A 26,232-nucleotide genomic window follows, 5' to 3' on the forward strand; every position below is an offset into this window, starting at 1 on the left:
ATTTTTAAATTTTTTATAAAGTAATATATGTCTATTGTTAGTTGTCCTTATGAAATCCTTTTGTTTGAATGCAAATATTATTCAAGTTTAGTTTGCTATATAACAAATGCTTCTCTAAGTTCAACAAGTTTGCTGATTCAATAGTTTAATATTCAGATCTGATACCTTAGTTTCAATGGTAGAAATTTTCTTTAAATCATATCCCTACACCACACCTGTAGACAATACTAATCTCCATGAAGAAGGGAGGCTTGTGGGGTCAGAGAAAAAGGAGACCATTTGCCCCAGGGTTAGCAATTTGCACACTTATCATAAACCCAGAGCAGCTGTGGCTATTTATACACCACCTGCTCAATTTCTAAAACCTGAAGCCTTTCAAGCTCACAAAAAGGAGATGAATTAATTAGCTAAGTCTCTGCCATGAACAATGGGCAGACATGAGAGGGCTAAGGGAGACCAAGCACTTTCTCTGTTAAATAAAAGGAAGATTACAAATCCAGTTCTCTGGCAGCTTGCATTAAGGAAAAGCACATGGTAGAGCCTGATGTCACCAAAATGAGAAAAGAAAGAAAACCTTTGAAATGGGTCCAGCTGGGTGAAGCAGATGTTTGCCAGGTTCCTTAATACCTTCCACTGATTTGGGATGTCCACTCTGTTATAAGGTCCTGTGATTAGGAACAATGCTTCCAAGTAGTTGTTATTCCATAACTTTTGTCCAGTCACTTTAATGAAAGATCATGCATGGAATCCGTCCTAATATCTAGCAAGCTTGCTAAAATGTCCCTAAATCAATGCAGACTGGTTGTTCAATCCTAAATCATGATTGTTTGGGGGATGTCAGTTCAGCTTGAACCAAGATTATTGGTTAAAAAGGGGATTATAAACCAATCTGCCGTAAAACGATCATCATTATGAATTCTGAATTTATTGGTTACTTTCTTCCTTAAGATATGTGATACATCAATTTAGCTGAATATATCCACCTTTTTGTCTCACCGGACCACGATTGCAATTCCCATGTATATCAAGTACGAGGAAGAAAGGGAGAAAAGTAATGTAATAACTAAATAAAAATGCTCAGTACAACATTCATTAAAAGCTTCCAATTCTCACAACTGCAAATGCTACCTCTAAAATGAAATTATGATATGTGTTAAAGGTTGAAAACATAAATCTGAATTATTTTAAAATGTTAAGGGTTTCAGAAACCATTAATTTCATTATTTAGGCTCATAGTATTTTTAACTGCTGGGAGTGCTTACAGAATTTATAATGTAGGGAACACGGTGAATATTGCACACTTTAAATTTTGGCCCCCTTAAACCTAATTCAAGCACTTTTCTGCTTTGCTACTATTTAATTGGCTGGCTATCATATTATGTGCAAGGCAGGTAAAATAACTTCCAATGTTTAGCAAATCTGTCCAATGTGCAGTGCAGATTTAGGATTGTTTGGAGAGCTTCATATCATTAGCTGCCAAGAACCTCCAGAAATAGCATGCAGACTTTTATACATATAGAGGAGAAAGTGACTAGCATGAAGGAGAAAAAAACCCACACATGGAAGCTAATTCAGTCTATCTTCTCATAGCTGGTATAATGAATGAGTAGATGGTAAAATATTTAATTATTTGCCAGGGCGTATTTAATTATAAAATCTGATATTAGGTATTTAGAACCATTAGACATTTAGAACCATCTAACACATGATAGGAGCATAGCAGTTAGGGCTAAAATATTTTCATTCTGGTAACAAAAACTTGCATCTTAAATATGCATTTGAAGTCTACGTATCCTCTAGAAAGCCACATCAAGAAGCAGGTACGATTTTGAAGTCAATGGTACTTCTGATTAATTGTACATGTATTTTATTTGAGATATTTATCAACCACATATTCCCATACTTGGGAAATGATCACTGATGACACTATCCATCACAAGCATAAAACATGCTACTCTAAACAAAACATCTCTGCCTCGCGAAGACTCCGGATAAATGAAAATGGTACTTTTAATGGAGTCAGATGATGCCTGACAGCTAATCTCTAGAGCAAAATCCTGAACAAATTCAATGAGCAGTGAAAATCTGAGAAAAAGACTGGGTGCAGCCAATGTAGGCAGCTGCTTATTAAAAACCTGACTTATATCAACTTCCTCATAAGTTTTTTGTTTTTAAAAAAATTGTGTCAGAGACATCTATATTAAGAGAATCAGGAGTCCCCTATTAGCTAAATCAATACAAAATAAAATTGATGAATAAATGTCCTTATGATGAAGGGGATGCCCATGGTGTTCTATGCAACGTCACTGAAAATAATGCAATCAATAATGCTACCTATGTTATCTAGTCTTTCCCAATCTGGACCAGATTCTGATGAGTCTTACTTGTTCCATTGGGCTGTATGAAAGAGTATCTCCTAAAGGTTAGCAAAGTTCCAGATGCAAGTAAATTGTACTTAATATATGCAGCTGAAATCATGATAAATTCTGCAATGCATAGTAAAGGGCAATGTTATGAATTAAAATAGCCATCCTTCATCCCTCTTTATATTTAATAAATATGGAATCTTGAAGAAAGACATGACTGATGAGAAACAAGCCATAAATAATTCTGGAGTTGTCTTCCCAATAATGAAGTAGTGTTATTTTTTTTTTCCTGGACTTTACATCTGCATGTTTCTTAATGTCAGTTTCTACCCAGAAGAAAAAAATTAATGAGCCTTTCTTGATTATCACAGAGAATCTCCTGTATAGACTCTATGGATTAAACAATATTCATTCAGTAGACTTTTAGTTATCAATAATTCAGCAACCAGCCCCTACTGTCTGGCAGCATGGAGAACAGAAAATGCTTCATCTTTAAGTAAACCCAATAAAAGTGAATCCAACTTTTTATCACTAACAAAATCAGAATTATATACATATTCAGGAAAGCATTTTTCTTGTGGAGGATCATATTTCTTCAGATGATGGACTGGCTTACTCTCATTTTTAATACACATCCCCTTAAGTTGGGCAGGAGGGGCATGCTCTGGGTCCCATCTATTAGGGATTGTTGAATGGCAGGACCCAGGAAGTGGGCCTTTTCTGTAGCTGTGCCTGCCTTCTAAAACACCATACTGCCTGAGGTTTGATTGGCTTGGACTGTTCACATTTTGGAGAGACTTGGCTGTTTTGGAGAGACATGGCTGTTTTCCCAGGCATGAGGGCCAGGAGAGTAATTGAGCCCCCACTATTGATGTATGGTGTTTTATTTATTTATTTATTTAATTTATTTAATTTCTATTGCCGCCCATCTCAACAAGTGACATTAGGCAACTTACAATCATAACGGTGATTTTTGGGTGTTGGTTGGGAATGGCAGCTTTTAATTTTTTTATATATTATATATTATATTTACATTTTAATTCTTTTAGCCTCCCAGACTCCGCAAAGGATCGTTACCTTGTCGTGGTGCTGGAGCTTGAGCACCTCAATGATGCCATGAGCTAAACCGTGAAGGGCCACCCAAGACGGGAAGGTCATGACAGAGAGGTCAGACTAAATGCGATCCCTGGGGAAGGTAATGGCAACCCACCCCAGTATTCTTGCCGTGAAAACTAAATGGATCAGTACAACCAGAGATATGTCGGTATACCATCGGAAGATGAGACCCCCAGGTTGGAAGATGGTCAAAATGCTACTGGGGAGGAACAGAGGATGAGCTCAACTAGCCCCAGTCGTGATGACGCAGCTAGCTCAAAGCCGAAAGGACGGTTAGCGGCCGACGGTGCTGGTGGTGAACGGCGAATCCGATGTTCTAAGGATCAACACACCATTGGAACCTGGAATGTAAGATCTATGAGCCAGGGCAAATTGGATGTAGTTATTGGTGAGATGTCAAGATTAAAGATAGACATTCTGGGCGTCAGTGAACTGAAATGGACTGGAATGGGCCACTTCACATCAAATGACCACCAGATCTACTACTGTGGACAAGAGGACCACAGAAGAAATGGAGTAGCCTTCATAATTAATAGTAAAGTGGCTAAAGCAGTGCTTGGATACAACCCCAAAAACGACAGAATGATCTCAATTCGAATTCAGGGCAAGCCATCTAACATCACAGTGATCCAAATATACGCCCCAACCACAAATGCTGAAGAAGCTGAAGTAGAGCAGTTCTATGAGGATCTGCAGCACCTACTGGACAACACGCCTAAAAGAGATGTTATTTTCATCACAGGAGACTGGAATGCTAAGGTGGGCAGTCAAATGACACCTCGAATTACAGGTAAGTATGGCCTGGGAGAACAAAACGAAGCAGGACATAGGCTGATAGAATTTTGCCAAGACAATTCACTCTGCATAACAAACACTCTCTTCCAACAACCTAAGAGACGGCTTTACACATGGACTTCACCAGATGGACAACACCGAAATCAGATTGATTACATCCTTTGCAGCCAAAGGTGGCGGACATCTGTACAGTCGGTAAAAACTAGGCCTGGAGCTGACTGTAGTTCAGACCATGAACTTCTTCTTGCACAATTTAGGATCAGACTAAAGAGATTAGGGAAGACCCACAGATCAGCTAGATATGAGCTCACTAATATTCCTCAGGAATATGCAGTGGAGGTGAAGAATAGATTTAAGGGACTGGACTTAGTAGATAGGGTCCCGGAAGAACTCTGGACAGAAGTTGGCAGCATTGTTCAGGAGGCGGCAACAAAATACATCCCAAAGAAAGAGAAAACCAAGAAGGCAAAATGGCTGTCTGCTGAGACACTAGAAGTAGCCCAAGAAAGAAGGAAAGCAAAAGGCAACAGCGATAGGGGGAGATATGCCCAATTAAATGCAAAATTCCAGAGGTTAGCCAGAAGAGATAAGGAATTATTTTTAAACAAGCAATGCGCGGAAGTGGAAGAAGACAATAGAATAGGAAGGACAAGAGACCTCTTCCAGAAAATTAGAAACATTGGAGGTAAATTCCAGGCAAAAATGGGTATGATCAAAAACAAAGATGGCAAGGACCTAACAGAAGAAGAAGAGATCAAGAAAAGGTGGCAAGAATATACAGAAGACCTGTATAGGAAGGATAACAATATCGGGGATAGCTTTGACGGTGTGGTCAGTGAGCTAGAGCCAGACATCCTGAAGAGTGAGGTTGAGTGGGCCTTAAGAAGCATTGCTAATAACAAGGCAGCAGGAGACGACGGCATCCCAGCTGAACTGTTCAAAATCTTGCAAGATGATGCTGTCAAGGTAATGCATGCTATATGCCAGCAAATTTGGAAAACACAAGAATGGCCATCAGATTGGAAAAAATCAACTTATATCCCCATACCAAAAAAGGGAAACACTAAAGAATGTTCAAACTATCGAACAGTGGCACTCATTTCACATGACAGTAAGGTAATGCTCAAGATCCTGCAAGGTAGACTTCAGCAGTTCATGGAGCGAGAATTGCCAGATGTACAGGCTGGGTTTAGAAAAGGCAGAGGAACTAGAGACCAAATTGCCAATATCCGCTGGATAATGGAAAAAGCCAGGGAGTTTCAGAAAAACATCTATTTCTGTTTTATTGACTATTCTAAAGCCTTTGACTGTGTGGACCATAACAAATTGTGGCAGGTTCTTAGTGGTATGGGGATACCAAGTCATCTTGTATGCCTCCTGAAGAATCTGTATAACAACCAAGTAGCAACAGTAAGAACAGACCACGGAACAACGGACTGGTTTAAGATTGGGAAAGGAGTACGGCAGGGCTGTATACTCTCACCCTACCTATTCAACTTGTATGCAGAACACATCATGCGACAAGCTGGTCTTGAGGAATCCAAGGCTGGAGTTAAAATCTCTGGAAGAAACATTAACAATCTCAGATATGCAGATGATACCACTTTGATGGCTGAAAGTGAAGAGGAACTGAGGAGCCTTATGATGAAGGTGAAAGAAGAAAGTGCAAAAGCTGGCTTGCAGCTAAACCTCAAAAAAACCAAGATTATGGCAACCAGCTTGATTGATAACTGGCAAATAGAGGGAGAAAATGTAGAAGCAGTGAAAGACTTTGTATTCCTAGGTGCAAAGATTACTGCAGATGCTGACTGCAGTCAGGAAATCAGAAGACGCTTAATCCTTGGGAGAAGAGCAATGACAAATCTCGATAAAATAGTTAAGAGCAGAGACATCACACTGACAACAAAGGCCCGCATAGTTAAAGCAATGGTGTTCCCTGTAGTAACATATGGCTGCGAGAGCTGGACCATAAGGAAGGCTGAGCGAAGGAAGATCGATGCTTTTGAACTGTGGTGTTGGAGGAAAATTCTGAGAGTGCCTTGGACTGCAAGAAGATCAAACCAGTCCATCCTCCAGGAAATAAAGCCAGACTGCTCACTTGAGGGAATGATATTAAAGGCAAAACTGAAATACTTTGGCCACATCATGAGAAGACAGGACACCCTGGAGAAGATGCTGATGCTAGGGAGAGTGGAAGGCAAAAGGAAGAGGGGCCGACCAAGGGCAAGATGGATGGATGATATTCTAGAGGTGACGGACTCGTCCCTGGGGGAGCTGGGGATGTTGACGACCGACAGGAAGCTCTGGCGTGGGCTGGTCCATGAAGTCACGAAGAGTCGGAAGCGACTAAACGAATAAACAACAACAAGCCTCCCAGAGTCACATTGTTGAGATGGGCAGCCATATAAATCAATATATATAAATGTATGCATGCATGTATGTTTGGGGCTGGAGCCAAAAATGGCTGGGACTAAAACCAGTGAAGTCTGAGGCTACTTCTTTTCTTTTTACACCAGTCCCATCTCTCTGATTCTGCAATATCTTACCTCTTTTTTGCAGTTCACATTTTTTTTCCTCTCTATTTGCTACTTCCTCCTCTCTCTTTTCAATGCCTTCCTTTCTTGCTCCCTCATTGCATGAAACTAGGTTAAGGTCTGCATGAAATGGGATCATAGCGAACTTGCAGTCTATAATGTACATTATCAATGGCTGATACCATGACACTAGTCCACAGGAGTGGCAAGATTTTGTCAGTCCATATTCTCGTATATATCTAACTAGAATTACATCTAAGGCTGCAACAGTAAATACATTTCCTCTGAAGCAAGTCTATTAATCACAGAGAGACCTACTTCTGAGTGAATATGTTTAGGAATGTATTGCAGAGCAATCCTGTTCATTCTTACTGGAGAGTAAATCCCATTGAGAAAATAAAATTTGATGTTGTTTTACTGTATTTTAATTAGTATTTATTCCAAGAGCAGAAACTTCTTGAGGCAGCAAATAAGCGAAGCAGCATCAGAAAGTGCAAACAGGAAATAGCACTGTGTAAAACAACAATAGCAGCATTAAAAGATAAAAATGGAAAGGAAAAGACAGGAAAGCAAGACGTTGAGCAAATCTGCAAAGAATTCTACACAGACTTGTTTGCATCCCGTTCGGACATTCCAATACCACCACTGACCATCACGACTGAGCATATACTGCCCGTTCTAATGAGTGAAGTTCGGCATGCCTTGCATCAGATGACACTGGGGAAAGCTCCAGGAAAAGATAGTATAACAACAGAAATACTGAGGGCTGGAGGTCACGAACTATGGAAAGCACTGGTGGAGCGCTTCACCTGGTATGTAGAGATGCAAAAAATTCCTGACTGCTGGAAGGAGTCTACTACAGTCCTACTGTACAAGAAGGGAGATCGCAAAGGTCTCAAAAATTATAGGCCGATTTGCTTATTATTGACTGTCTATAAGCTATTCACGAAAGTGATTACAAACCGTCTTACAAGAACTTTAGAAAGAGCAGGCTGGCTTTAGAAGCAAGTACAGTACTACTGATCATATAGTCACTCTTACTCAGCTCATCGAACGGTCAAGAGAATATAAATTTCCACTTGCGATAGCATTTGTGGACTATGAAAAGGCATTTGACAGTGTCGAAGTCAATGCAGTAATGCAAGCGATCAGTGAACAAGGAATCAACTCCGACTACATTGCGCTGCTCAAAGAAGCAAATACCAACTGCTTCACACATATTACTCTCTTTGGAACTGAAATATGAATACCAGTGGAGAAAGGTGTAAAGCAAGGCAATACGATCTCACCTAAACTTTTCAACGCTTGTTTAGAAAATACCATGCACAAAATGAAATGGGAAGACGCAATAGATATAAACGGAGAGAAGATAAACCATCTCAGATTTGCAGACAATGTTGAATTGATCGCAAAGGATGTTCGAAAGCTGCAAAAAATGCTTCAAAAACTTGACGCCGAAAGCAGAAAGGTGGGTCTAAAAATGAATCACACTAAAACAAAATATATGCAGACAGGGAATAAATGAGGCTTCAGAATGAACTTATTGAAGAGGTTGACCACTACGTCTACCTGGGATGGCTAATCAAAATGAACAAAGATCAAATAGAAGAACTGGTCAGAAGAAAGAAAGCTGGATGGGCTAGATACAACTCCATTAGGGAAGTCTTACAGAATGAGGAGATCGGAGGAAAACTGAGTGCTAATCTTTTTAATTTGACTGTCTTATTGGCGGTGCTATATGGAAGTGAAACACGGTCGCTAACAAAGGCAGAAGAGGAAGAGCTTTCAAGAGCAGTAAGGGCTATGGAAAGATCCATGCTAAAAGTTTCTCTCCAAGACCACATCCCAAGCAGCCAGATTAGAACATGAAGTGGAATAAATGATGTCATTGTCGAATATTGAAAATGGAAGCTACACTGGGCAGGACACGTCACACGCATGTCGGATGGCCGCTGGACCACAGCAGTTGCTGAATGGTATCCAAGAGAAGTAAAAAGACCTATCGACCGACCTCCAAAGAGATGGGAAGATCCAATAGTCAAGGACTTTGGCCAAACCTGGAGAAGAAAAGCCAGGATTCGAGATGAACGGAAAGCAAGTTGCAACCAGCAGGACTCTGTCCAGCGACAGTCTGGTCAATCAAGGTAATCAAGGTGATTTATTCTTGTTTTATTGTAAACAGCCCAGAGTCACTCTTTGAGTGAGATAGGCAGTGACTATATTGGAAATATAAATAAAAGAAAAGAAAAGAAAATACTAAAGAAAATACATCACATTGGATTAAACTTGTTAGCCTATACACAGTTGTTATTTAGAGCTTTCAACTAACTGAAGTGTTACAAGGCTGGTATCAAGTAAGAGTATTTTTGCCTTGTGATAGTATATACATGATGATTTATACTATATATCTTCAGTATTTATTGCTTAAAGTTATCATAGCCCATTTAACATTTATTTTAATAAAGTTTTTATTAACTTCTGAATTGAACTTAACTGAATTTTATCTGCCATCTTGGTCCTATTTTATATTTTTATTTTATGTATCATATTTTGTTTTAATGTATTTTATTCCTTTAACTTTATTGTAAACTGCCCAGAGTTCCTCCTTTTGGAGAGATGGGCAGTGGTGAAATTTGATAGATAAGTAAATAAATAAATACATAAATCCTTGAAAAATAATACTCTTGAAGTACAGTGTCTGCTAAAGGTAGAAAGCCAGAGAGGGACAGAGGACTCTGAATAACCAGGATGTCTCAGTTACTGGCTATGCAGTTATTATTCAGTAGTAATTATTCCATGTTTCAGTGCATTCAACAGTCAAACCATACCATCACTCTGCACCACTTCTATGCCACAACTGTGCCATTTCTATGTACAAATGTCACCTACTTATTTAAGGACCTTGATATTATTTATGTAATCATTACAGCTGTGTGATGTTTTGGATTCAGTTAAAAAAAAACCTGTTTCAGAGTACGTGAGAACATAAATGCAGCATCTGTTGGCATTTCATTGAGACAGCTCTGTCTGCTTGCCAGTTCATGCAGCACTGAATCAGAAGCATTGCACAGCCCTGACAATAATTGCTTTTGGGATGAGTTAAATTGGAATAAAAGGTTTATTGGGGACTTCCAGCGAGAAATGGTGAACTGAAGATGGGAGTTGAAGTCCACACATCTTCAAGTGGCCAAGGTTGAGAAACACTGGTCTAGGAGTTACATCAGACCTTGGAGGGAATGGGGAACACAAAATTCTTGAAAAGTTAATACTGAGAAAACATGTGAAATATGTACCTGAGTATTCTTTCTAAATCTGGGATAGGATATAATAGCATAGGTGTCAAGATGAGAACAAAAAACAGTTCCAAATAAAATCTTAATGTTCCATCCAGGGATGGAAAAATCTGTTAATACTGCTTTCTCTCACTTTTTATTCAATAATTATTGCAAAGAGGGGCTGGTGTAGTACCAGGTAGTCTCTGGGTTAAGAACATCCAGTTTACAGATGACTCATAGTTAAGAACAGAGCCTAATGTAGTAAAATTTGAGTTAAATACACCATGATTTGAGTTAAATACAGAATGGTTTGAGTTGTACCTGCTACAATATAACTGTTCATGATGAGGAACCTGCTAAAAACAATGGAACCATGGAAATTGGTTTCATATAACCAAGATTATCCTTGATTTGATTTACCTTAAAGATCATCACTCAGACAGGACCATGTTAAATACTTCAACCCTCACAAACAATGGTATATTGGATTAGGTCATGGAATGGAGCAATCATACTATATTAGCTTTTCCCAACCTTGGTTTCCCTACTGATGTGAGAACTTCAATTCCAAGAATTTCTCAGCCAGCATGGCCATTACTGAGAATTCTGAGAGTTAGTCTACACACCTGGAAGGTGGAGACTAGACTATGCAGAAACCTAAAATATATTGCCATGTATTGTCAGCCAATGTCCATATATATGAATTAGCCCCCACACTTTATCATGTTCACTTCTTGCTTATAAATAACCTAAGGACAATTAAGAAAACAAAGGCACAATTCAAATCCTCCAGAAGTCAATACAGGTCTGATGAAATAATATAGTTTTTAATGTGAGTCTCAACCTCAGCATGTATGGATGGTGTCAATTTAACCTACCTCAGAAAGTACATTCAAAGTTGACTGATCTCCAGCACTTGTACCTTTCAGAATTCAGCAGAAGACTCTGATGGTAACCCTCATTTCCAGGACCCCTTGGCCAAAGGATAAGCCTTACTGTCATCTTCCAGCTCAGAGGAGAAATATGTAGCAGACTCTCTGACAGTATTCAGGACTCTGTTGGTTTCTGAGGGGGAAGCCCTTTAAAATACTGTACCTTCTTCTCAATAGAAAGTATATCAAAAAACCCTATTTGGTATCATTCTGAATATGGAACTGAATTCTTTTGAATACTCATAACTGCAGATCACCTTCATCCTGGCCAGTAAAAAACAGAGCAACAGTATGCCTCATTATATGTGTTGAGTTAGATAGTAACTAAGACAGGTCAACTGATGTAATGGATTCCATGACACTCTGAACTGCTTTTAATAAGAATGTCTTGACTGATTGTTAAATCTCCCAATATATTCGAGGTAATTAACACTACACCTCCAAGGCCAACTTTACCAGCTCAGGAAGAAAGAAGTCTAGGCAATAGTGCTGTGGTATACCTAGAGTAAAAAGGGACGCGGTGGCGCTGCGGGTTAAACCGCTGAGCTGCTGAGCTTGCCGATCGGAAGGTCGGCGGTTCGAATCCGTGTGACGGGGTGAGCTCCCATTGCTCGTCCCAGCTCCTGCCAACCTAGCAGTTGGAAAACATGCAAATGTGAGTAGATTAATAGGTACTGCTTCGGCGGGCAGGTAACGGCGTTCCGTGTAGTCATGCTGGCCACATGACCACGGAAGTGTCTACAGACAAACACCGGCTCTTCGGCTTTGAAACGGAGATGAGCACCGCCCCCTAGAGTTGGACACGACTGGACTTAATGTCAAGGGAAACCTTTACCTTTACCTTATACCTAGAGTATCCCTATGTTATCTTGCTATAAATCTATGTTCATTTATACTGAAATCCCAGAGACTGTCTGCTTAATGGTAGATGATTATGATTTCACCTTTTCCCAAGATTGCTGCTCTTCCTTGCTAGGTTACTCCTGATAACATGCCTGAGAAGGCTTGATGTAAAATAAATTCATAAAGTATAAATCAATGAACTTACGATCCCGTGGGACTTCAATGGCTCTGATGAGGTGATGAAGATATGAAGCAAGTGCCACGCCCATATAGGTTAGGAGAAACCTCTGAATTACCATTTTGAATATTTGGCTAAGATTCTATGTGCTCAATTTCCTCCAACAAGGCAAAACGGTGTCTTTACTGCCGAAGTATAGCAGGATGTTTTGAATTACTACAAAAAGGAAAAAAGAAAGAACTATTAATAAGCTACTATTAAAATTCATCTATGCCTCATTCATTTTTTACTAAATCTTTGTTGGAAAAGGGCAAATGTAAAAACAAATTACAGAATTACTTCCTTGGTCTAGGATAACTTAGATGACAACACTCAGTTAATCTTGATCTAAAAAAAAGCAAAGCAGGAGCAGATATGTTTAGTACTTGGATGGAAGTCCACCTGCATTTTGTTGCTATAAAAATGTTATGAATGTACCCTTCCTTAACTTTCAACCTGTGAAACAATTTCATAAGAATTAATTCAGTCATACAGCATACGCTTTTTAGAGTTCTCAAACAATTCCTTTAGCCAAAGACAAGTTGCTTGACTATGTCCACAGGCATGTAAAGAGGTACAGTCATTTATTTTTTGAATGAAAGTGATATCATTGATGTTAATGGAAATGAGATTAACGGAGAATCATTCTTGTGGAAGGCTGTGCATAGGCCACACAAGAGACACAATTCACACCAGTTTCACTGAAGCCTTTTTCAAAAAAATGCATGAGCCCATTTCATCTACCATCCCTCCTAGTACTCTGCTATTAAAATAAAATTGATCTTTCTCTGAAAAAAAAGAGAAGTATTATTACCAGTGACAAGAAGAATGGGCAAGAACAAGTGATCTGAAATAACAGCTCTGAAGTTCTTGCAAGTACGTAGCTGCTATATTATACAAAAAGTTGCACATGATGCTGTTTCTATCAAGGGAAGATTTTAAATGATAAAAGTACTTGTGCCTCAAATAAGTTTTTGTTCACTGCAGGCCAGATTTAAATCTGAATTTTAACTAGCAGGTCATGGATGCAACATCCTTTAACCAAACAAAAACATTTGAAAAGAATGAAAGCAATATTCTATGACCCATTGCTTAAAGTATGTCTATATGATAACTTGTCATTTTCTTGTTTGCTCTTGTAACATAACGATAAGCAGCCTACTGCCCTCTAAATATTTTGGACTACAATTCCATAGTCACTTGCTATAGGCCATGTTAACGAGGCTGAGGGATTTGTTATTTCTACTTATATTCCACCGTTCTACACTTAGGGAGTTGAAGTCCACAATATCTGGAGATCAATAGATTGCCTTATCCCTCTGTATATCATAATCAGAAGTAGAGGAAACAAACATAGTAAATTCAGGTACTCTTCACTCTGAGACAGAAAAGGTATTAGTTATTTCCAAATCATTTCTGCCAAATATATTAAGAAAGTTAGCTAAGGTTTAGAATAAAAAGGAGAATCCTACATAGGTATCAATAAATTATAGTGTAACACTACATCCAATTCTTAGGAATACAGGAAACTGCTTTATATGAAGTCACACATTGGTCCATTTGGCTTATCATGTTTATATAAGTGGAAGGTTGTGGATAAGCACCTTTATCAACCTTTCCTGTAGATCCCAGTCACTAAATGTTGGATCTTTTGGGATGTGAATAATACGCCTTACCTGTGACCTGTCAACATTTTCTTTTCATGTATAGGTAGTCTGGCCTTACTGACACTTACTGACCGCCTCATTTAGTGACTGTTCAAAGTTAAGATGGTGCTGAAAAAGTAACTTTATGACCAGTCCTTGCAGTTACAACCTGTGCAGCATCCCATGGTTGCCTGATGGCCATTTGTGTGCTTTGCAGATGGCTTCGACAAGCAGAGTCAATGGAGAAGCTGGCAATAACACTGGAAGTCATAGTCATGTGATGTTTTGCTTAATGACCACAGTGGAAGTGACACCATAAGTCCATCGCAATCACATGATGTTTCACTACAGTACTTAGCGATGGAGTTACCAGTCCAAATTGTGGTCACTAAGTGAGGACCACCTGTAGGACGTTATTATTCAGTGAGCAGTTAGTTTTATTATAAGTATAATGTGTACTTTGCCCTTTACTGACACAGCTGTTCAGGAGTTATGGACAAACTACATATGAATGCTTACAAGGAGCAGGCAACATTTTTCAAAAAAATTCAGAAAATTAGAACACAAAAGTACACGGAATGGAATATCTAACCTTTTCCTACCAAATTCCTCCCTGTCCAAACTTGTTATCTGGATGAGATTAGAGGTGTTAACTTGCAAGGATGACTAGGCAAGAAAACTCCTACCCATGGAGAAAAATACAGATAGTCCTCATTTAGTGACTGTAGTTGGTTCCAACAAAATGGTCACTAAGCGACATGGCTGCTAAGCGAACCATGTGACTGAGAGAGAAAGCTGTGAAGATCGCTGGTTCCTGTCATCTTATTTAGATAAAATTGTCTTGTGCAGCGTCCTGTGCCTAACCCATTTTTCCCGTTTTTGCCCTCTTGCAGGGCAGATTGCTTAAACGAGCTATGTCCTAACAACCAGGAAACACGCTGAGACAAGGAACTGGTCTCTAATGCTTTATTGCTAGTACATAACAGGAATCCTAACAAACTGAAGAAGCATGGGAAAAACCCAGACATATAAAACCCAAAGGTTAAGGCGGTCCCGATCTGTGTCTCTTTGAATGGCTGCCCAATTCCTCAGTGCTACGCATGCGCTTAACAGTCTGGATGGGAGCCCCCTGCTCGCCATCCTTACTCATGACAAGCTATCTCTTCCTAAGCTGCTTTTCTCCACAGCTAGCATATCCCTAAAAATGCTAACCCACAAGTTAACAAGCTCAGTTCTGCGACCTTAATTAGTTCAATAGAACTCTGGGCTGGTGTCATGAGTAAGGATGGCTCCCACGCTTCTTCAGTTTGTTAGGATTCCTGTTATGTACTAGCAATAAAGCATTAGAGACCAGTTCCTTGTCTCAGCGTGTTTCCTGGTTGTTAGGACAGCTGGCAACTGCTGCCTGAAACTGACTAGACCTTAATCAGGCTTTTGTTGTGGTAAATGAGCACATTGGTAGGAAAATGAATTTTTTATTACTGTTGTATTCGCAAATGGTCACTATCCGAGGCAGTTGCTAAATGAGTACTACTTGTAAATGGGAATGGGAGCAGATTCCAATGGAAAAACAGATACTGACATAAAATTATTCTCCATCTTTTTCTCCATTCTTTTCCCAATTTCCAGAGCTGCTTTGTTTATGACAAGAATACTACAACCTACCTCTGCAAATATTTCACTCCCAGGAATCAACTTGTTGATTGCTTGGGATGCAGCATACAGGATAGGCAATAATAATTAGTATGTTGCTTGGGGCTGAGAAGTACAGAAAGAAGGCTCTTTTGCTGGATGAAACAAATGTTACCAACTTATTTTGGAAAACACTAACATTAAACTAGGCCCAAATGTAGACTCTCTAAATCAGAGAAATCTCAATGCTGCCAGCTTCACTGACATCTTTTTACAAGCAGGCAATTCACAATTTGCTGCCATGCTTGTGTGAGTGGGTAGTTTGTAGTCAGGAGACACACACAGTGCTATTTGCCCACGGCTGACATCAAATCAGAACACAGCCCACGCTGTCCCGACCTTTACTGTTCCTGAGACAGAAATTCTACCCACAACCTTAGTAATGCAAAAGTGACAGTGTTTTACAAAGATGCTGATAGTGCAAATGATCTAAAAAGGCGCACATACTAACCAGTACCAAGAACCTTTTCCATAATCATTAAGGTGGTACTCAGGAGTGGCATGATCTGGCATGCAGACAAGTTCCAAGGAATAATTGTTCTAATGGAGCAGATTCTGGATGCCAGCTTCTGATGAAAAACTGGAAATCGTTTAAATATGTGCCAAATATAAAATGTACAATCAATTTCTTGTGTGAGTAAATAGCAGGCCTATTTAAACCATATCCTGATAGAAGTATCTTCCATGCAGGCAAACACATGCCAGAAAACCTTGGAAAGGCCTTGATGCACCTGTTCTATGGCTTTGCAGGATAGATCCAAAGTATAGTGCCTCCTGGGATACTTTGCAGAGGCTCAGTTGCCCTTATAAAGTAGTCTAGACTAAGAAACCAATGGCATATAGGTCAGGATTACTTTTATTGTAACAGAAACTTGCAAGTCTGAATGTGCTTCCCCCCTCCCCAACTCCCTCTACCTTAGTGTGAACTAGGGAAGGGTCTGAGACATCTACTCAAACTAGTTTCTTGGAATGGGCTCAAGCCCCTCTTGTCTGATCATTGTCTTTGTAGCGGCTCTTCCCTTTGTCCTTCAAAACCATTCCCTATGCCCTCTATGGGCCTGGTAAATAGTATATGCAAGGACATCTCTTCTGTTTCATTTCTGGAAATTCAAAAGGACAGGAATTAATTTCCCAATGAAAATATCTCTATATTTATTTATTTATTATTCAAATTTTGTTACCGCCCATCTCCCCCAAAAGAGGGACTCTGGCTCTCTCTCTCTCTCTCTCTCTCTCTCTCATCTCTGTCTCTGTTGTGCTTAGAAAGGAATTTGTTTAAAAAATCATAATGTTGTAGATCTCTGCATAAAGAAATTATTATGAGGAAGTTCTGCATGCTAATACATCAACTGAAAGTTATGCAGCACTTCTATCAAAGTGGAAATGGAATCAGAACCCATGAATTTCAATATTTTCTTTTAAAAAAAACAACTCATTGCATTAACTGGATATTTAGAAAAAATGGACAATTCACAGTCCATGGCAGAGTGGATAGGACAGATAATCTCCTGGTAGATCTTTGGGTAATTTGCATAAGGCTGGCAAGGATTTCTGACTCCCATATGTAGGCACTGTAGAGAAGAGCTGGGTTAGTTTATGGTAGCCAAAAATGAGAGAGTCTGGTAGCATCTTTTCAGACTAACAAATTTTATTAAAAAGCATGAGCTTTTTATTAAAAGACAAAAGCATAAGTTACAGCTTATGAACGCTTATAAATAAATAAATAAATAAATAAAATTTGTTAGTCTCGAAAGGTGATACCAAATTCCTTTTGGTGTTTGACTGCCAACTGTCTATCAAGTCACAAAAAACCATTTCCTCCCTCTGAGAAACAGATTGTTGATACAGAAGCTAAAATAAAAGTTTGGACCAATAAAATGGACTATGTTAAATACAAGCCTTCAGTCTTCTTCTATTTACCGTCTTAGATTCAAAATACTTTATGTACTGTATGTATATTGCTCATGGAGAAAAACTATCTTTGTGGTCACCACCAACTTGATGCCACATAATCAACCAAAATCAATGTATTTTGCACTAGGTTCCACTTGGTGGATTTCAGTACTAATAAATAAACAAAACATAATTCTCAAACCTGAGATGGAAAAACTGTTGGAGTATATTTTATTTCAAGAAGAACCCCCCACCCCCAGGCAAAATAATAATTGATGCCCAGAACACAACAGATGTTTTAAACTCTAGGACTAAAATATCACCAAAAAAGCCTGCAAAATGCCAACACCAATACATTCAAATCTAAATCCTCGGATGACTATTGCTGTTAGCATTTTCTTAATCCTTGGACCATGAAAACATTTCATTTTTCCTGGAATTATAACAGGATTATGACTGGATATGCTTGCATATGTATAGTTGTATTTCTAAATACACACGCACACACACATATATACACACACACATTAATTTCTTATTCATTCTGGGATTTATGGGATTATTTGTTTTAAAATATATTATCAGAATAATTGTGAAGATTGCCCCCAAGAGGGCCTATATCTGTGCCACAACATGCAGAGCTTTTATTATCCTTTTTCTTTCTGATTCTTGCCTCTTTTTAGAGGGGAGTTCTAAATTCTCTAAGAGTTGGATTTACTATGGCCTCTTCAGACAGTGAGGAGATACATGGCTATGAAACCTACAAACTGTTCATCATCAGCTGATGAATGAATTCCATGGCTTTTATCTTGCTTCTGAATCCCTTGTGGCGGTTTAATTCAATTATACTTCGTTTATATTAGTTAGGATTTTATTTATTACTTAGAAATAGCTTATACAAGAATGAGAGCAGGCTGTAGTAAAATCACACATAGAAACAAAAGGCTAATGTTGTAACCTTGGAATAGAGATAGATAATGGAAACCAGACTATTGTCTTGCCTTAAAGTGTGAACGGAATGGTGTGAAAGGAGGAAGTATATAGAGAAAATAAACACTACTGTTTATAGAATTGAATGATAATATCTAGCAGAACAGAATCCTGATTGTATGAAGGCATGCAGGAGTGCCATAGTAAGGTCACCCTCAATCTCTTATCAAAGGCATTCTGGCATAGAGGACACACTGTGATTTACAGTATGATATTTTCTTTTATCTTTTTTATATAGTTTAAAAAGTATATAACCTGTAACCTTACTTTGGGGCTCAGTTGCAGGTCTTTATGATCACTATAGTTCTACATGCCAATAAAGGTACTTCACTGCATCTACCTCCAATCACTCTGGTCCCTAATTTAAGGCATTTTTCCTACAGCACCTTTCAAAACATACACTTCCTATACCATTAAAACATATCCCTTCCTTAACTGGGAAATATTTTATAGAGCAGCTCAGTTGAAGGAAAGAGATGTTCACTTCTTTCCTAAGCAGTGTTCAAAGAAGGAAAATAATATTTATTAAATTGCCTCTAAGAGATGTTCCTTCAAGGGATGCAGCATTATTTGACCACTGCTGGATGGAATAGGATGATTTCTGTGACACAGAAAAGAGGTGGAAGAAAGAAGGCCACACCACTGAATTCCAGGTATTCTAATGATTATAAACCAGTGGAAGTAGCAAAGCAAGAGATATTGAAAAGAAAGGTGAATGCTACACATTTTAGTTAAAATGGTCTTGTGTACTGCAGGACAATTAAAAAGCAAGCTTTCTATTGTTCATCTATCCTGATTCTAAGGTAAACAAGAACCATTCTGAATTACAATGTATTGAACTTGTTCCTAGGCAGAAACCATTTTAAATAATAGGTTCAGGTTTCCACAGGCTGAGAAGTTCTCTATTATCCAACATTTAACATAATTTGGGGAAGCAGGGCAGGGTAGGGAGACACTTAATGCCACATAGTTCATGGCAAATTATATCTGGCTTTGAATTAATTCATTTTCAGTATCTATGTGAATTATTACTGTGCTATTTAAAAGAGAATCTAAAAGTAATTTGATCTAATCTGGGTACTAATTATAGTCACAAAGAAAAATCACACATCACAAAAATAGATACTATAATAATAACTAGCTGAATGGATGTATGTTTTTTTCAGATGCAGATGGTGAAGCTGGAAACACCAGCTCGATTCCTTAATTATTCCTATAATCAGAGCTTTTTCTTGTCACACTGTAGCGAGATAATATATAAATTATTATGGTTACCATTAGAGAACATGATATATAAATAGCCTAAATATATTGGGCCACAGTTACATAAACTTTCTGTGGTAATGCAGGAGCAAGCCTGGACAGACAAGTTCCCACTGGCCCATGGAACCAGGTACTATATCTCAGCCTAAGACAGCTCACTGGATTATTACAAGGATCACACAAGGAGATGCTCCCAGAAAGGACAGGATAAAATACAAGAAAAAAACAAAGAAATAAAGAATTAGGGCTATCATACCTGGGCTGAAAAAATCCATATAAAAACAAGATGGCAGCACAGAGACACAGAGAACTCTAATACTTCATTACCACCTAGTGATCATCTGAATTTCTGAAGCCCAGACATGACTGCCTTAAAAGAAATAGTGAATGATTACATTTCATTAAACTTAATTAAAGTTTCATTCAACTAATTAAAGAAATGTGTAGGTACATTTCCCCTGCTTTTCATTAAGATTTTAATTTTCTTCTGTCTACTAAGTCAACTAAGTGTAGGAAAAAGAGGCCAGAAAGAAGTATTATTCCACGTATTGGAAATGGGACTTCAGGATATGAAGGTACTCAATAATGTACATGTAAATACAAGAAGGAATAAGTTGAGTACTGTGACCCAAAGATATCTGTGTCCCTATACAACTGCACAGAATATGGGAAGCAAATGAGAACTAGAAGTTTTAATGAAGGAAATTAAATATTATTTAGCATGCATTACTGGGAAGGGGACAATTTATACAAAAGGAAAAGTCAGTCAAAAAGGAAGAGTGACATTATATATGAAGGAAAGGAACATAATTTATTTACAATTTTAATTTTTATTTAACGTTATTAACATAGTTAACAAAACAGTCTTTAAACTTAACAAAAACAATAGAAACCAAACCAAACCAAAATAAAGAAATAAATATAAAAGAAATAACCCCAAAGAAACTAAGAATACAAAGTAAGAAAGAAAAGAAAAAAGAAAAAATCTGCCTTATATTTTATACTTACCAATAGTCACTGGTTTACTAATAAATATACTACTATAATATAATCAGTACAAAATATTATTGTAAAATATCACAAAATAGTAACATATATTGCTGCATCCTTTGATTAGTAGAAAATACTGCTTTTTTCAAAAAAAGATAGATCACACATTTCTGACAACCATTCCTTAACATCTGAAATAATATCACACTTCCAATTTCAAAATAAGATTCTTTTAGCCACACCTAGGAAAGGCATAGACCTTAAGATTCAGGATGTTGAGCAGTTGAGAGAACTGGATAAAAACAGAGGGAGGGAGAAACAACCAAGATTACTGTTGGGTAGGGGATACTATAGACCACCAAACCAGGTAGAATATCTGGATAATGCCCTCCTGGACCACATTACTGAACTTTCAGAGAATAGAGACATAGTAGTAATGTGGCTATTTAATGTAGTTACCCAGACATTCTTCAGCAAAGGATTGTTACCTTGTCGTGGTGCTGGAGCTTGAGCACCTCAATGATGCCATGAGCTAAACAGTGAAGGGCCACCCAAGACAGGAAGGTCATGACAGGGAGGTCAGACTAAATGCAATCCCTGGGGAAGGTAATGGCAACCCACCCCAGTATTCTTGCCGTGAAAACTAAATGGATCAGTACAACCAGAGATATGTCAGTATACCATCGGAAGATGAGACCCCCAGGTCGGAAGATGGTCAAAATGCTACTGGGGAGGAACAGAGGATGAGTTCAACTAGCCCCAGACGTGATGACGCAGCTAGCTCAAAGCTGAAAGGACGGCTAGCGGCCAACAGTGCTGGTGGTGAACGGTGAATCCGATGTTCTAAGGATCAACACACCATTGGAACCTGGAATGTAAGATCTATGAGCCAGGGCAAATTGGATGTGGTTATTGGTGAGATGTCAAGATTAAAGATCGACATTTTGGACATCACTGAACTGAAAAGGACTGGAATGGGCCAATTCACATCCATTGACCACCAGATCTACTACTGTGGACAAGAGGACCACAGAAGAAATGGAGTAGCCTTCATAATTAATAGTAAAGTGGCTAAAGCAGTGGTTGGATACAATCCAAAAAACGACAGAATGATCTCAATTCGAATTCAGGGCAAGCCATCTAACATCACAGTGATCCAAATATATGCCCCAACCACAGATGCTGAAGAAGCTGAAGTAGAGCAGTTCTATGAGGATCTGCAGCACCTACTGGACAACACGCCTAAAAGAGATGTTATTTTCATCATGGGAGACTGGAATGCTAAGGTGGGCAGTCAAATGACACCTGGAATTACAGGTAAGCATGGCCTGGGAGAACAAAACGAAGCAGGACATAGGCTGATAGAATTTTGCCAAGACAACTCACTCTGCATAACAAACACTCTCTTCCAACAACCTAAGAGATGGCTTTATACATGGACTTCCCCAGATGGACAACACCGAAATCAGATTGACTACATCCTTTGCAGCCAAAGGTGGCGGACATCTATACAGTTGGTAAAAACAAGACCTGGAGCGGACTGTAGTTCCGATCACGAACTTCTTCTTGCACAATTTAGGATCAGACTAAAGAGATTAGGGAAGACCCACAGATCAGAAAGATATGAGCTCACTAATATTCCTAAGGAATATGCAGTGGAGGTGAAGAATCGATTTAAGGGACTGGACTTAGTAGATAGGGTCCCAGAAGAACTATGGACAGAAGTTCGCAACTTTGTTCAGGAGGCGGCAACAAAATATATCCCAAAGAAAGAGAAAACCAAGAAGGCAAAATGGCTGTCTGCTGAGACACTAGAAGTAGCCCAAGAAAGAAGGAAAGCAAAAGGCAACAGCGATAGGGGGAGATATGCCCAATTAAATGCAAAATTCCAGAGGTTAGCCAGAAGAGATAAGGAAGCATTTTTAAACAAGCAGTGCGTGGAAGTGGAAGAAGACAATAGAATAGGAAGGACAAGAGACCTCTTCCAGAAAATTAGAAACATTGGAGATAAATTCCAGGCAAAAATGGGTATGATCAAAAACAAAGATGGCAAGGACCTAACAGAAGAAGAAGAGATCAAGAAGAGGTGGCAAGAATATACAGAAGACCTGTATAGGAAGGATAACAATATCGGGGATAGCTTTGACGGTGTGGTCAGTGAGCTAGAGCCAGACATCCTGAAGAGTGAGGTTGAATGGGCCTTAAGAAGCATTGCTAATAACAAGGCAGCAGGAGATGACGGCATCCCAGCTGAACTGTTCAAAATCTTGCAAGATGATGCTGTCAAGGTAATGCATGCTATATGCCAGCAAATTTGGAAAACACAAGAATGGCCATCAGACTGGAAAAAATCAACGTAAATGCCCATACCAAAAAAGGGAAACAGTAAAGAATGTTCAAACTATCGAACAGTGGCACTCATTTCACATGCCAGTAAGGTAATGCTCAAGATCCTGCAAGGTAGACTTCAGCAATTCATGGAGCGAGAATTGCCAGATGTACAAGCTGGGTTTAGAAAAGGCAGAGGAACTAGGGACCAAATTGCCAATATCCGATGGATAATAGAAAAAGCCAGGGAGTTTCAGAAAAACGTCTATTTCTGTTTTATTGACTATTCTAAAGCCTTTGACTGTGTGGACCATAACAAATTGTGGCAAGTTCTTAGCGGTATGGGGATACCAAGTCGTCTTGTCCGCCTCCTAAAGGATCTGTATAACAACCAAGTAGCAACGGTAAGAACAGACCACGGAACAACGGACTGGTTTCAGATTGGGAAAGGAGTACGGCAGGGCTGTATACTCTCACCCTGCCTATTCAACTTGTACGCAGAACACATCATGCAACATGCTGGGCTTGAGGAATCCAAGGCTGGAGTTAAAATCGCTGGAAGAAACATTAACAATCTCAGATATGCAGATGATACCACTTTGATGGCTGAAAGCGAAGAGGAACTGAGGAGCCTTATGATGAAGGTGAAAGAAGAAAGTGCAAAAGCTGGCTTGCAGCTAAACCTCAAAAAAACCAAGATTATGGCAACCAGCTTGATTGATAACTGGCAAATAGAGGGAGAAAATGTAGAAGCAGTGAAAGACTTTGTATTCCTAGGTGCAAAGATTACTGCAGATGCTGACTGCAGTCAGGAAATCAGAAGACGTTTAATCCTTGGGAGAAGAGCAATGACAAATCTCGATAAAATAGTTAAGAGCAGAGACATCACACTGACAACAAAGGTCCGCATAGTTAAAGCAATGGTGTTCCCCGTAGTAACATATGGCTGCGAGAGCTGGACCATAAGGAAGGCTGAGCGAAGGAAGATCGATGCTTTTGAACTGTGGTGTTGGAGGAAAATTCTGAGAGTGCCTTGGACTGCAAGAAGATCAAACCAGTCCATCCTCCAGGAAATAAAGCCAGACTGCTCACTTGAGGGAATGATATTAAAGGCAAAACTGAAGTACTTTGGCCACATCATGAGAAGACAGGACACCCTGGAGAAGATGCTGATGCTAGGGAGAGTGGAGGGCAAAAGGAAGAGGGGCCGACCAAGGGCCAGGTGGATGGATGATATTCTAGAGGTGATGGACTCGTCCCTGGGGGAGCTGGGGGTGTTGACGACCGACAGGAAGCTCTGGCATGGGCTGGTCCATGAAGTCACGAAGAGTTGGAAGCGACTAAACGAATAAACAACAACACCCAGACATTCTTAGTCATCTTGCAGACTTTCTCATTTTCTAGAAGGTTGAAGAAGTGGCAAAGGGATTGACTGTCCCAGATCTGAACCTAACCAATAGGAAACAGCTGTATGAAGAGGTAAATGTAGTGGGAATTTTATGAAGAAGTAATTTTGGGATTCAAGATACTATAGAAAGAGGAACTTAAAGCACAGACCAATATGCATACTAGATTTCAGGCGAACCCATTTCAACAAACTTAAAGAAGTACTAATGGGATCCCATGAACAGAAAATGTCAGGTCAACGAGACAGCAGGAAAGTTGGAAACTTCCCAAAAATAAGATATTGGAAGTACAAGTGGACATCTTTCCAATGAACAAACAAACAAACAAACAAACAAAAAAGGATGCAGTATAGAAATCTACTGGAGCTGCATAAAGAGCTTTTGACTGAGCAAAGAGTGAAAAGGGACATCTATGAGAACTGGAAGATGGGTTTAATCACAGAGTTAATATCTGCAGAAAGAAAGATAGAAAGCTAAAGAAATTTAGGCTTGCAATGGAAACTAAAAACAACAAAAAGGGGTTTGGCTGTGCCAGTAGAGAAAGCACAATAGGAGGTGGGCCTATTGCTAGGACATAATGATAGCATAGTAACAGGATTTTACCCTAACCCATTTCCAGAAACAAGGAAAAACATCACAGGATGAAAGAAGTGATATACCACATTTTGGAAATCAAAGTAATAGAAAAGTTCACTGCACATTAGAAGTTCTCAGGCTTGTTCTGCATTCTGTTTATTGAGTCAAGAAGAATTCCAAAATCTTCCTAAATGTCAAATTGCTGCACTGGTTCCTCCTCCCATTTCAGATTGCCTGCAAATCTTGCCTATGCATGTTAGTTCCAAAGAAGGTAGTCAGATTTTTGTAATAGTTGGTCCCAGGCAATCTGGCAAAGGAAATGCCAGAATACCAATCAGGGACCAGGTTGGAGATCCCACTTATAGACCCACTCTACTCAAGGGCTCAAACTGCTAGTAGTCCTCGATAGAATTAGTGGTGCACAAATAGAATTAATTAATTAGGGTGATAGTCCCACTTAAGACCATATTGTCTATCAAGAAACCAAATTAAGAACAATGTCAGGAGATTCATCCAAGAGAGACAAAACTTCTGAGCTGGAAGTTCTCCCTACTCCCAGTTCCTATATGTGCAGATGTGTCAATCATAGAATGGCAAGGGAATTAAACTCTCTCTTAGTCCCAGTGGAGCAGGAATCCTGGCTCAATCTCAACTTGAAAATGTGAATATAAAAAGTGCCCAAAAGCTGTATGATATGTTTGCAAATATGAAAAAAAAAATCAGAAATGAAAAGCAAAGGGAAGATGGATATGGATATGGAGAGCACCAGAATATCCCCTTGACAAATTTAAAGAAATTAAGTATCTTACAGCTGAGAACAGTTTTAATCAGTTATTGAAAGCCACCAGGACATTTTAGGTAGCAATTAAGCATTTAATCTTTATTTACATTTGCAGGATGAACAGTAAAACGCCAGATGCTAATGTTCCTAAGAAGACACTTGGTAAAGGCTGCTTCATGGGTTTTATTCATATAATTACAAGTGATTGAACAATAAACATGTTCCTGCAGGAGTTTCTGCATCACATTTCAAGTAAGGAGGTGCCATGTTAATGGTTTATATTACAAAGAAAATGAAAGATTTAAAGGCATATTTAAAGTGCCGTTGATAAGAAGCATCTTCTTTTAAGGTCTGCTAAAGTTTGCCCATGTCATTCAGCTTCCTTTCCTCCCCACATTTTCCCATGATTCACAAGATTAGTTTTCTGTGTAACACTTTTTTTTCCTGGAGGTGGCTTTTTGGTTATTTCTTTGCTTTAAAGTCATCACAGACATTTAAGATGAGTTTAAGAGTTTAGAATATACTATTTTGATAATTCTCTTAATTTGCCCTGTACTGCGATCATTTTTTAAATGGAACAAGAAAAAAA

The 26,232-nt window shown here is 38.9% G+C and overlaps 1 protein-coding gene across 7 annotated transcripts in view; it reads right to left on the bottom strand.

Annotated features, from left to right (window-relative positions):
- Positions 1-26,232, bottom strand: part of NFASC (neurofascin) — a 199,322-nt gene that overhangs the window by 102,145 nt on the left and 70,945 nt on the right. For all 7 annotated transcript variants that reach the window (XM_063297527.1, XM_063297528.1, XM_063297525.1 and 4 more), the window contains exon 3: positions 12,067-12,255. In XM_063297527.1, the coding sequence (XP_063153597.1) occupies positions 12,067-12,160 (94 nt within the window). In that variant the 5' untranslated portion in view covers positions 12,161-12,255. The remainder of the gene's footprint in view (positions 1-12,066; positions 12,256-26,232) is intronic.

Source organism: Candoia aspera, chromosome 3, assembly GCF_035149785.1.
Source record: "Candoia aspera isolate rCanAsp1 chromosome 3, rCanAsp1.hap2, whole genome shotgun sequence".
In the NCBI taxonomy this organism is placed as follows: Eukaryota; Metazoa; Chordata; class Lepidosauria; order Squamata; family Boidae; genus Candoia; species Candoia aspera.